The 13,521-nt window shown below is 40.9% G+C and overlaps 1 protein-coding gene across 1 annotated transcript in view; it reads left to right on the forward strand.

Annotated features, from left to right (window-relative positions):
• Positions 1 to 1,111: 1,111 nt before the first annotated feature.
• The window catches only part of LOC147880081 (uncharacterized), a 38,913-nt gene continuing 26,503 nt past the window's right edge, over positions 1,112 to 13,521 (forward strand). Inside the window, exons 1-2 of the mRNA XM_087372073.1 lie at positions 1,112 to 1,138; positions 1,247 to 1,844. Coding sequence (XP_087228199.1) covers positions 1,548 to 1,844 — 297 coding nt within the window. The 5' untranslated portion in view covers positions 1,112 to 1,138; positions 1,247 to 1,547. The remainder of the gene's footprint in view (positions 1,139 to 1,246; positions 1,845 to 13,521) is intronic.

The raw sequence follows: 13,521 nt of genomic DNA on the forward strand, positions 1-13,521 counted from the left end.
CTCCCTTCTATACACAACAATGTAACTTCATTACCCAATTAAAAACAACAACAACACATCAAACAACTGCCTTCTTTTACTTCATTCCAAACTTCACCATCTTCACACAGAACAACTAGCATGCCACTTGAATCACATTCACATCGTTTTGATAAACCATCATACATGTCGACTACGCTAATGAAATAACTCCATTCATAGAACCTACGCATACATCGATTGAATCAGTGGGAATGTGTTGCTTCAATTGACACATGTGCAATACGAAGCAAGGACTTTCATATATTGCATCTTCAGTAACGACGACCTTAGCTTCAAGCTTTTGTATGGGAAATCTATGTCTTGAAGAACCAACCCAAAAAAAGCAAGCACGTAGCTTTTTAAAAAAGAAGTGATGCTTTTATTTGAGCATCTCTTCAACATTAAGACGACTTCATTCTACCCCATTCTTGAATTCCACTCGGTAGCATCAGCAAGGTGGGACTGATTTCCTCCCCTCTAGATGGTTCCTCGCCTTGCTTTTCCGACCTTTAGGTAGTGTGATTGAGTGAATTCTTACCGTAGGCAGTTGTCCTCCAAGCTCACATAACCTTCAACCCAATAGCTGAGCCATTACTTGTTTGGGGACAAATTTTAGATGGAGAGAGAGAGAGAAACGCAGAGCGGGGGTGGGGGGAATATTAACGTCTGGAAAGGCCATCTTTGGTAGCAAACAAAGCTGGGATTTGTTGCGTTTGAGGCAAGTTAATGTAAAGAGGAATCGCACGAACCGTAACTATGTGTGTAGAGCTCACAAGTGAAATCTCGTCTATCGATCATTGGAAACTTTAGGTGACCACTAACGAAGTCTAAACTACTAGACCCTTCACAAGGGCGTACAATGGCATGATGCTGCGTTTGCTAGAGCGCTTTTGCTACGGGTTATGTTTCTTTTTTTGTGTGTGTTTTGAGCCGTTGTTTTGGATGGCCAAATTTATGGTTTGCTTTTTTGCTTTTGATGTGCTAACATGATCATGATGCATTGTCCCTGCCACTCTTGCAGGGGTGAACAGTATGAACAAGGCTATGATCATTAGTATTGCCATGGAGACAGGTACAGTTCAGATCAATTCTCCAGCCTGATCACTTACCCTTCCAAGTGAGTTTCAGTCACCTTTAATTCATCTTCATTCTCTATAAAGAGGCAAATGAAGGGTATCTGTGATGTGTTTTTGAGCCGTTGATTTGGTTTTGGATTGATGGTCAGGTTGCGCATGAGTAAAAAGCCCAAACAGGAATGCAGGAAGCAAGCAGAGAGGGAATGTAAATAAACAGTGAATTGCATTTTGCAAGCAGAGATGGATTAAAGTGGATGCATGTTTTCATGAATGCAGACGGTAAATTGGAATGCATAAAGGAAGCAGAGAGGGGATATGGATTAAATAGAAGTGTGAATTGCACGTTTGGAAGCAGAGAGCGAGATTAAAGTGGATGCATGTTTGCAGGAATGCAGAAAGCTTTGTCAGAACATGTGACACAAGACTGCTAGTAAAGCAGATTTCAAAAACATGTCGCACAAGGAGGGACTAAAGTCAGTACACGAGAAAGCAAATGAAACGGAAGTTCACCGTAGGAGGAGCATATCGCCCAGTAGTTTTGCAAGGCTCAGCACCTCTCTGAGACCGATATCTCTTCCTCTCGATCTAGACGTGGAATCGCAGGCTTCTCTTGAGAGGAAATTTGATGAGGTGCAAAAGAAGGGGTCTCCTCAGTGTGCGCTTGCAGCATGGATAGCAAGCAATGTAGAGCCAAGCACGCACCGGAGATGGAAAGATATGTTGCTTAAAATGCCCATCTCCAACCAGGTGAGACAATTTATTGTAGGCCATCTCTACGAGGTCCCTCAAAGTGGCCTGTTCACCATCCAAGTGCCGCAAAGTCAGATGGGATTCTCAAGGCCTGATTTTGTGGAGTTCCTTTTAAAGCACAAAAGTTGCCGGGTTTTGAAATTGCATTCACTTAGAAGGTATGGGAAAACCTTCAGTATGTCATGGGCACTTGCAGAAGCATGGAAGACCTTGCGAGGGCAGCGGCCTGTGGTGATGTTTTACCATGATTTTTCTGATTTGCAAACTTCACAGGAGATTCACTTAGAGATTGTCCTTGCTTGCTTGATTTTCCTTGAAATTCCATGTGTGATGGACGAATATACACACTGGACGAGTCTTATCACATCCATAAAACGTCTCATTACCTTGGAACTGAGCAGTGTTGTGCAGCCATTACCACTTCAACTTGTGCTCTTGAGTTCTTTGCAATCCCTGCACTTATCCTCCCAAGCTACTAAATTAGGTGGCCACCATTCAAGGGATGTTTCTAATGACGAGTTGGTGCCCCATCCTCCACTTTGGCTTCTTGCAAGCATATGCAAGAGTCAAGGAGGAGACATGCATGCTTTGGTGTGCAAGTTAATGTTCTGTGGCCGCGATTTAGATGCACATCTCACTTATGCTGGCATTGAAGATCTAAGTGCCAATAAGATACATGTTGACTTGGGATTGTGCAGTAGCTTTAAGGCTGTAACCTCGTGCTTGATTATCAGCAAAAAAGTTCCTTTGGACTTGTGTTATGCAGCAGAAGAGTTAGAGATGGATGACTTGATCAAGAAAAGGCCTTTTGAGAGTGATCAATATGATGTGCAAGAGTTTAGGCTCTTATATCTAAAAGAGATGGATGGAAAAACTATTCTTGATGCAAAGGAAGAAGCACTGTAAACACTTGAAGGAAAAATATTGGAAATTCTGGTGCGGATGGATCTCTTTGAATCTTTGCTTGAAAAGATTGGAGTGGCATACCCAAACAAGTAGGCACGCATTGGCCTTACAGATAACGAACAGCTCCATCATTCCATTGCCTCCATTAAAATTTTGCAAATTTTGAATTGTCCACATACATCAAGATTGCAGCCAAAGGTGTCCAGCATCAAAATTGACCATGGTATGGCTCATTTTCAACACAATAGTTACATGTGCCCAACAACAAAATACACATGGCATATTTGATCTTCAAAATCTTGAATTTGCAGAATTCACATGGCATTCTGAATTCTTAGCCCACAAGGAAGCACTTACACAACAATTTCTCTCAGCCAAGAAATTAAACCACGACAAGCATTGATTCTGTTGACCCTTGGACATGTAGCTATTGTTTCCTGTAATGTCAACTCAGAATGGATCAAATCACTGACAAGCACATGATGGCAAAAGAGCGGTAGCACTCGTTCTTCCCCCATGCAATTCACATGAACTTTTTCCCTAGCAAATTCATGCACTTCACCTTCTTTGAAACTTACACCCACAAAGCTAACTGCAGCTTTTGTGGCAAACAAAATCATGAATTAAGGGGATCTCAAGGTGTCTTTGGCCTCTATTTTTGCACGTGCCTTTTCTTTTGGGATGAGTCGTGTAGAAAGTTTGAACTAGCCATAGGAGATAAGTAAAGCATGAGAAAGGTGATTCTTTAGGTAACCAAAACGTTTCTGAAGCCACTCATATGACAGTCAAAGAAATGCTCTTGGTAGAATCGGGTTTAGCACCAAAGACAGTAAAGCAAGCTTTGGAATTTGATTTGGATATTTTATGAATACACCATGTTGTGAATAATTTCATCTGTTGCGGATGGATCTCTTTGAATCTTTGCTTGAAAAGATTAGAGTGGCATGCCCAAACAATTTTTTAGTGCTTTGGGGATGTGTGGGGAATGCTGAAATTGATGCATGCACATTAGTAGATGGGCATTTGATTATGATCTCTTGCAAAAGAGATCAGACAAAACAGAAATTTTTGAAAGCTCTGCAAAGACATTTTGAGAGCTTTCAAGAGCATGTGAATGGATCGTATGAGAAATTTAAAATAACAGGCAAAAGAATATGGAAAAGGACAAATTGAAATGGAATGATAGTTCGTTTGAACATGAACTAAAGCAGAAATTTCTTTATAATAATCAAGCAGCACAGATTTTGTTTGCCACAAAAGCTGCAGTTAGCTTTGTGGGTGTAAGTTTCAAAGAAGGTGAAGTGCATGAATTTGCTAGGGAAAAAGTTCATGTGAATTGTATGGGGGAAGAACGAGTGCTACCACTCTTTTGCCATCATGTGCTTGTCAGTGATTTGATCAATTCTAAGTTGACATTACAGGAAACAATAGCTACATGTCCAAGGGTCAGCAGAATCAATGCTTGTCGTGGTTTAATTTCTTGGCTGAGAGAAATTGTTGTGTAAGTGCTTCCTTGTGGGCTAAGAATTCAGAATGCCATGTGAATTCTACAAATTCAGGATTTTGAAGATCAAATATGCCATGTGTATTTTGTTGTTGGGCACATGTAACTATTGTGTTGAAAATGAGCCATATCATGGTCAATTTTGATGCTAGACACCTTTGGCTGCAATCTTGATGTATGTGGACAATTCAAGTTTTGCAAAATTTTAATGGAGGCAATGGAATGATGCAGCTGTTCGTTAATTGTAAGGCCAACGCGTGCCTTCAAATGTGGATGATCCAGTTTTAACTCTGATCTAGTAAAATGAGCCATATCATGGTCAGTTTTGACGTATGGTCATGCTGACCTTCGCCTGCACTCTTTAGTTAAAAGTATGTGGACACTTCAAGTTTTGCAAAATTTAAAGGGATACAGATGCAATGGAATGATGCAGTTGTTCATTTAATTGTAAGGCCAATGCGTGCCTATAAAGGTAGCTGATCCAGTTTTGGCTCTGATTACTGGACGAGTTGTGAATCTCTGGAGGGAGTCCAAACTATTTGTTAAAAGAATGTGTTTGTGATGTGTATACACCAAGTGTTTCAACTCCAAGCCTTTTTGTTTGAGATTCCAGTACAATTAGCTCCCTTGTTTCTAATTGTACCACCTATTCAGGAGCTAGATTCACAAATCCCATGTTGGTTACTTATCTTTTAGTGATATACTGCATACACTTTTTTGTGTGTGTATTGCAGTTCATGTGTTGGCACTTTCTTGTGTGTGTACTGTCCTTTTCTGTATATTGATTTCTGTTTGTCTATGTACTCATCTCTGTTGGCAGGTTATTGGAGCTTCAAACTAGCTTGACACTTAGCCATGGCGACATCTTATTGCCATACCCTTACGCCTTCCTTTTTTAATGTGATGCTTTGACAGCAAAGAAGATGCTGTCCAATTTTCAATTGCAATGGAACTTCTGGGACTATTTCCCCTCTGAGAATGCCTAAACAATGTAGTAATCTAATATCCTGTCTGTCACTCAACTCTCTGGATGAAGTCGATTTGAGATCCTTTTTTCCAATGTTTTTCTTGCACCTTAAAATCCTCTGACATCCTGGGAGCTGCTAAATATGGAACCTATTAAAAGTACATATTTTTGAAAAAGAGCATCGATGGATGTGTATGCCGAATTTCATGGTCCTTGATTATGATTGTCTTTGGCACAACTTAACAATGCACTTTATTCGAGATTTTATTGGCCTAACCATTATCAATAAAATGAAGACGAGCAGATGGGTGGTCATGATTGCATGTCGAACCAGAGGCATTCATGAGAAATTGTGTGTTCATAGTGGCCATGGACTGAAGAGGTGGATGAAAAGCAATAATGCCAACAAGGGCTACAGTGGGACATATCTTGCATGGGCTAGAGTATCTTGGCAGTAGTATGAATTAAGGGGATCTCAAGGTGTCTTGGCCTCTATTTTTGCACGTGCCTTTTCTTTTGGGATGAGTCATTGATGGTTGTGTAGAAAAGTTTGAACTGGCCATAGGAGATAAGTAAAGCATGAGAAAGGTGATTCTTTAGGTAACCAAAACGTTTCTGAAGCCACTCATATGACAGTCAAAGAAATGCTCTTGGTAGAATCGGGTTTAGGGCCAAAGACAGTAAAGCAAGCTTTGGAATTCGATTTTGATATTTTATGAATACACCGTGTTGTGAATAATTTCATCTGTTTAGAAGATGGAGTTCCAAATGAGTAAAATAAAGCCTGCAAGGATAGAGCGGGTAGAGAAATTAGTTAGACAGCAGGCTTTGAGGGGAGGGGAAAGGAAAGGGGGGGAGAGGGGAAAAGGGGGCAGAGGGGGGAGAAAGGGGGGAAAGAGGGGGGGGGGGGCGAAAGGGGGGAGGGGGGAGCGGGGGGAGGGAGAAGGGGGAGGGGAGGTAGAAGAAGGGGGGGGGGGGGGAGGGGAAGAGGGGGTGGTGGGGGGAAGAGAAAGGAGGAGGAGAGGAGGAGGAGGGCAGGAGAGAGAGAGAGAGAGAGAGAGAAAGAGAGAGGAGTTTTTTACTTCGTAGCACCAATGCAAAGGAGCCTAATAGACTCATTCGAAGTGATCCACAGGGATCGAACACAGAGAGAGAGAGAGAGAGAGAGAGAGAGAGAGAGAGAGAGAGAGAGAGAGAGAGTGGGGGGGGAGAGGGAGGAGCGGGAAGTTTGAATTCCTTGAGGGCATTATATTGACTCTCATCTCTCCTGTAATTCATTTCAATCACACCCTCCCTCTCGTCGTGTTCCCCTCCCTTCCTCTCTCCCTCTCCCTCTCCCTCCTCTACTCTTCCCTTCCTCACTCCCTCTCCCTTCTTCTCTCCCTCTTCCTTCTACTCTCACCCTTGCTTCTACTCTTGCCCTCATCATGGTCCCCTTGCTCCCTCTCCCTCTCCCTCACATGCCCTCCCTCTCCCTCTCCCTCTCCCTCTCCCTCGCATTCCGCTCCGTTCCCCCTCTTCCTCTTCCTCTCCTTTCTCCTCCCTTCTCTCCCTCCCTCTTCCCATTCTCCTCGCTTCTCTCCCTCTCTCTTCCCTTCTCCTCTCCTTCTTCCCTCCGTTGCTTCCCCCCCCTTTTCTACTCGTCTCCATGCCTCCCCACTCTCATATTGCTGCCGCGGTGACCCAATTTTTTTTAAAAAAATTTTCTGCTGTGGCAGCACGACTCCCTCTCCTCTTATCTAATTAAATTTATTTTAAAAAAATCATTTCCTCTCTCCTTTCCTCTTAATGCCGTGGTAGTGCAAGAGACCTCTGCTCCCCTTTCCTCTCCCTCTTTCCCTTTTCCTCTCGTCTCTCTTCCCCTTCCCCTCCCCCCTTCTCTCTCTCTCTCTCTCTCTCTCTCTCTCTCTCTCTCTCTCTCTCTCTCTCTCTCTCTCTCTTCTCTCTCTCTCCCACTCGCTCTTCCCCTTCTCTTCTTTCCTTCCCCATGGCAATACAAGGGGAAAAGTGTGGGGAGGGGAGGGGAAAGGGAAAGGGGGGGGAGAGGAGAAAAGGGGGGAGAGGGGGGGGAAGGGGGGAAAGAGGGGGGAGGGGGGAAGGGGGGAAAGGGGAGGGGGGGGAGGGAGAAGGGGGGGGGAGGTACACCTCAAGTTTTCATTCTCCCCAATGGTAAAAGTGTCAATTTCATGCTTCAAAAATATCCTAAAAGGATTTACAAGGCTTAGATACATGCATAAATGAGGAAAAAAATAAGGATTTACAATGAACTCGTGGATAGTGTAAATTGAAATAAAGTACAATCAATGTTGGAGGATAATAAGGCACTTAGTCACTTAGTCCTAAATAGTACTTTGGAATAGTAGCTGCCTTAGTCGGCATAGTGAAGTAGTTGTATGGTTATACATGAATATAACTGCTGTATGGATGACTTGGATATCTATAGTCACATACCTGTCAGAATGATATTAGACTTGTAGTATTGCTATACTTTGTTTAGTTTCATATTGATGTAATACTCAGATATGATAGTAATGAATGGAAGAAGATAAACTTTTTGCATTATATACTATGTTTCTTTAATGTAATGGATTGATGTTACATTCTGGCTTTCATTCGATGTGTTTCCGATTCTGCATATATCTATCTATGGAGTAGAGTTTGTTTGAGTTCAGATGTATAACCTATGTATAAGTGCTTGGGGTAAAACTACCTTAAACAATCGGATGCAAATCTGAAGTCTATTTGATACAAGTGCAATATGCTATGTCCACTCTCATACCTGATACAATTGTAATCTGCTATGTCCACTCCCACAAGTGATACAACTATAATATGCCTTATGCACTAATACAACTTTCAATCACCTTGAAAATTTTAAAACTTTGATCTTGCTTAAATGGTAGGGTTGTTTTGAGTGTTAAATTACATGTGAGCCAATGGACTAACTCTGATTAGGAACTAATCGGGAAATTTTGAGCATGGCTTTGATTGATTGATTTATTCACACTTCTATTTCTCTTAGGTAGACAGTAGGTCATCATACTAGGTGATGACCTACTGTCTCACCTAGTGTGATGTACCCCTACTAGGGCAAAGATGGGTACAACCCCAAATAGGCACTTGTTCCCCCCCTTTCCCCCCCTATTTTTTGTTAATTTCCTTTAATTTCCCCTATTTCCTTTTTCTCTCATCTTCCTCTAAAGTCCCCTATTTTCCTTCCTCAATTTATTATTTTTGGCTACCCTTAAACCGCCTTATTCCTTAAAAAAACACATATATTTTATGATTTTCTTCTTCTTATCCCTTATTTTCTCCTTTATATTAATCTTTTTAATTTTTTTAAAAAAATTCCTTTTTAGTTTATGCCCTTTTTAAAAAATATTTCTTATTTACTCACCTTTTTTTATTTACTATTTAATAATTTATTTTTTACTTTGTTTCGGTTTTTCTAATTAATATTTTCCTAAAAACCTTCTTATTTTCTCTCTTCTAATTTTTTTCCTATCTTCCAAACCTATTGTTGTCTAATTTATCCTATTTACCAAACACACCTATTAGCAATTGCCTAAACATATTGCCCTACCTTTGTAAAAAACACCCCCTCCTTTATTATTCTCCTATCCCGCTTTTCCCCACTGGCACGCATGCACATGCGCCTAGCCGCCCTATTGACCTACCCTTCCCAAATCTATGCACTTCCTACCTAACTACTTTCTCTTGACTACTTACACACCTGCAACCCGACTATCCCTACCTTCTCCTATATATTAAACCCTCCCAGTGCTCCTAGTTTCTCTTGATCACCTGCATGCCTGCAACCCAACCACCCCTACCTTCTCCTATATATTAAGCCCTCTCAGTGCTCCCACCCATAGTCTTACTCACCTCTGTGCCATACTCACTACCTACATGCTCCTACTTGCTACCCTGTACTTCGTGCTCATGTGCTCTACCTCTAATTCTATGCAGTCTGCATCGACCTCTAGTTCTTCGCTCAAGTTCATGCTACCGGCATCTATACTACCCAGATCTTCACATATGTGCTTTCCAATGCCTAGCTTCACACGCTTTGCTGCCTAGTGTTAACTACATGTGTACGCTTGCATGTCTGCGATGACTGTTAAGATCTCTAGCATGCTCCTTGACTTCCGCTTTGCACGGTGACCATGGACTCATAGGTTCACTGCCTACCTTCCTCTTTTACATTATAAGTCTTCCCCATGGCATCTCTAATTATTTATTTTTGTCTATCCCGGCCGCCTCTCTAAGTATATATTCTCCTTAGTATATATATTCCTCCCCCCCTCTAATTATATTTATTCTTCATCCCTGCCCCCCTCACTAAGCATAATTCCTCTTTAATAAACCCCCCTCTAATTATATATATATATTCTTACCTCCCTCCCTCCCTTCCCCCACCCCCCTCTCCAATTATATATAAACCGCCCCTTTTCCCCTCATTTATATTATATCTTCCCCCCTCTCCCTTTTTTTTTCCTCCCCTCTGAATTCCCCTCTCCATATATATATACCTCCCTTCTCCCCCCCTCTATTTATATATATATATATTATCTCCCCAACCCCCTCTTTAATTATTATATACACCCCCCCTTTTCCCCCTCCCTTGCACTCTATCCTTCCACCCTCTACATTCCCCTCTAAATTCCCATTGGATTTATCCTCTTATATTTCCCTTTTTTTCTCTTTATTTCTTCCTTTTCTAAAACCCACCCTTTAGTTTTTCATTTGTAAACATCCCCTTATATTCCTTTTCCCCCCCTTTTTTCTTTTTTCTTATTATTTTCTCAAGGGTTTTTTATTTCCTTTACAATATCCCCTTACATTCACCCTCTATAAACTTTCCTTTATAATCCCCCTCTTTAATCACTAATTTTTCCCGCAGTTTACCACTTTATTCATTATATCTCCCTTCCTGTTGCCTTTAGATTTAACCACAAGAAGGTTTCTCTTCTTTGTTCTTATAATTTTATTTCCCTTCATGAAATTACCTCCTCATAAGTTGTTGCTGCACACAATGATTTAACCATTTTTCCCTTCACATTTCTAAACTCTCACTCACTCACTTATCAACCCCCCTTGCCCCCCCTGTTTTTTTTTCATCCTTTATTAGATTTCACTCTCTCAAAAAGCATCAATTTACTTTCATAATTTTACTTTGAACTACTTAATTTCTTGCTTAAGCTTCTATTTTTTGTGACCTCGATAACAAGGGAGGAGGGTTTATAACACATGTCTTCCCAATTAAGGTTAAACTGGTTCTTATCATGTTTTCTAGTTTGATGGTGGCAGGTATGCAGATTCTCCGCTTCAATAAAAGAGATGCTTGTGAGGACTTCACCAACTTCAACTTTTTGCAAATATTGTGTGCTAAAACATTATTGGTATCCTTGTCAATTAAACTCTTACAGACTTTTTTATACATTATCGTAGTTATTTTACCTACTCACTCAAGCACTTGCTTTCAACTCTATAATGGTTCTGTTTTTTTCCTCTTCCCTAACTCCTTTGTCTTTTAATTATTCAAAAGGGGTTGTTGTCTTGACTACCACACACATGTCCGTTTCCCTTGCCAATCTACACGGTTGCACATAGTACACTTTAGTCATCAAGGCTTCTTAGCCTCTTGACTCCTTTCTTAAAATTGTTTTTTTTTTCATAACATTGTTACTAATCCATTTTGTATCTTTGCAGAAATAGTCTTAGGATACTACACTCTAATCTAAGTCACTCAACACTCTTGTCCCCACTCCCTCTCTAGTCCAAGTCACTCAACGCTCCTCTCCGCACTCCCTCTCCCCTGACTCAAGCGGTACTCTCATGTTTCCAAAAGTATGAGTTCTTTTCTTTCATTAGAACTCACGATCTCAAGGCTCTTGCAAAGAACACTCCTTTGCTCCTTAGAACACTTTCTATTATTGATTGGATCAAGCTTCTCAAGTTCTCACAAAGTGAAAACGATCGCACCATCGCCAGACTTGAAAAGGTTGCCTCAAACCTAGCCGCTATCAATCTCAATGACACCAGAGGCTTGAATGATTACCATACCATCCCCCCTGCCTCACCAACGACATCCTTGTCCTCAACGGTGCCTTTCCGCTCCCCATCCCTGCCAGGTTAGCTCTCCTACTAATTTCAATTTTCATAGCTTCATAAACTTGACCTTCTGTCCCCTCTCCTGTCCCCTGAAGACAAAGCTTCCTTCGAAACACTCTCTCAGTCCCTCTCTCAACCACCAAAACCCCTCGACAATAGAGAACTTAAAATTTTTGCTTTAAATGTTCCCTTTTTTTCCTCTAGACAAATAGAAATGAAGGTTCCAGTTGTGGATCACAAAATCTGGTGTTTGGATAACCTTATCTCTTGCAACCTCTCTTCAAAAGATGTGGATCAATGCAAGATGCATACCAGGGATGTCAACATCTAAATTCAAATTACTTTTTAGCCTCCCACTTCTTCCTAAATGCTATTGACCATTCTAAATGTGGTTCCACCAAGGAAGTCTTCTTTTGTTCAAAAGGTGCTATTCAAAGTGATGCAAGCTCCTCTACCAAAGATGACAACTATTATGTCAAGAGCTGTTGGATTGTCTTCAAGCCTTATATAAAGTGCACCTATCTCATAAAGAAAACAAACATGTCCTGCAAACCTTCTATCCTATGGTTTGACCATGTGGTTTGCCATATTCTCAACCATTTGGATCTTTTTTTCCTATTGCTTCCCTACAAGTGCACCTATCTCATAAAGTGCCTTATATAAAGTGCACCTATCTCATAAAGAAACAAACATGTCTTGCAAACCTTCTATCCCTATGGTTTGACCATGTGGTTTGCCATATTCTCAACCATTTGGATCTTTTTTTTCCTATTGCTTCCCTACAAGCAAAATTCTTTTCCTTCTTAAACTGGATGGCACAATTACCCAAAGAGGTGATTTTCTCCCTTGTCATGTTTTACCACTTCAGGATATTGCTCCTTGAAAATGGCAAAATCCCTGTCTCCCTTCGTTGACTTCTCACTCCCCTTGTATTTTCTCAAGCTCCCATGTCCCTCCCTCGCCCTCAACATTCCTTCCCTTACCTCTACTGCTAAACTCACTCCTCATGTACCCAAAAGAAGGCATAGTTCCCCCCAAAATACACCCCCGAATTCCAAAAATTTACCCCGTCTACCCCTCAGCAACCCCTTCTCTCATGTCAAAGATTCCCAACTGAGTCTTCCACAACTTTTTCTCCCAAAAGAAAAGCATCGGATAACGATGATACATCACACTACTCCATCGACTAGGATAAACACTGATCATCTCCAACATTTTCTTTTGTAGAGCACTCCATCTAAGGACCCCGAGGTGCGTTCTGTAAAACTACACAATAATGGCTTATTTTGTTTTCAGTCTATTCTAAAAAAAGAAATGTTCTATTTACTTTCATGTTCTTTATGCTAACAAAATTGTAACTAAAATCCACCCTAAATCTCTTGTTAGAGATGAGTTAAAGATACACTGTTGCTACACTTTAACACTGATTCCGACACTCTCCACACTTTTGACTCTTTTGCTTTTAGCTGGAGATATACTCCACCCCTTAGATCTCTACTTTACAAACCAAAACTCACCTTCCTAGCAAAATCCTTTAGCTCCACCTGTCAATGTATTTCACTTAAGAGGTTTAAACCCTTTCTTAAAACTTTTGATGATCAATTACATGTTTGCACTTTGGACGCCAACTTCTTTCATCATCCCTTTCTTAAATCTCATATCCTTTTTGGCCTCAATCACATTCCCATTACCCCCTTAGATCCTCAGGCAGCACTTCAAGCACTTGCAATTGTTTTTCAGAAATTTGCCTCTATCTCAACTTAGACCACACAACCTACGAAGCCTCCCTCTCCCACCTTTTTTGGAAAAGATTCCTCATTCTCTTTCCCAACCTAAAAACCCAACAATATAATTTGGAAAACAAAAGTCTTCTTAATGAAGTAAGTTGGCTTTCTAACCATGTGTTTATCATGGGCTTGGACAAAGCTTCCCAAACTCCCATTGTCCATTGCAAATATTTAGTTCAAGAACTCACCCTTGACAAAATAAACTCTCTCGAATTTGTACCCTAAACTGCTTCACCTTCTGATACACTAGTATCCATTACAAACATGCTTGACACCCTTAGAATTCCCTACATTTCCAACAACATTCCTTATCTCATGTGCACTTATAAAGCACACAAACACAGTTTTTGTTGGCTAAACTAATGCTTGTGACTGTATTTTCTCTCCCTCTCACTA

This window comes from Dipteris shenzhenensis, chromosome 33 (assembly GCF_047967505.1).
Source record: "Dipteris shenzhenensis isolate YYH24624 ecotype China chromosome 33, Dip_SZ_1.0, whole genome shotgun sequence".
Classification (NCBI taxonomy): Eukaryota; Viridiplantae; Streptophyta; class Polypodiopsida; order Gleicheniales; family Dipteridaceae; genus Dipteris; species Dipteris shenzhenensis.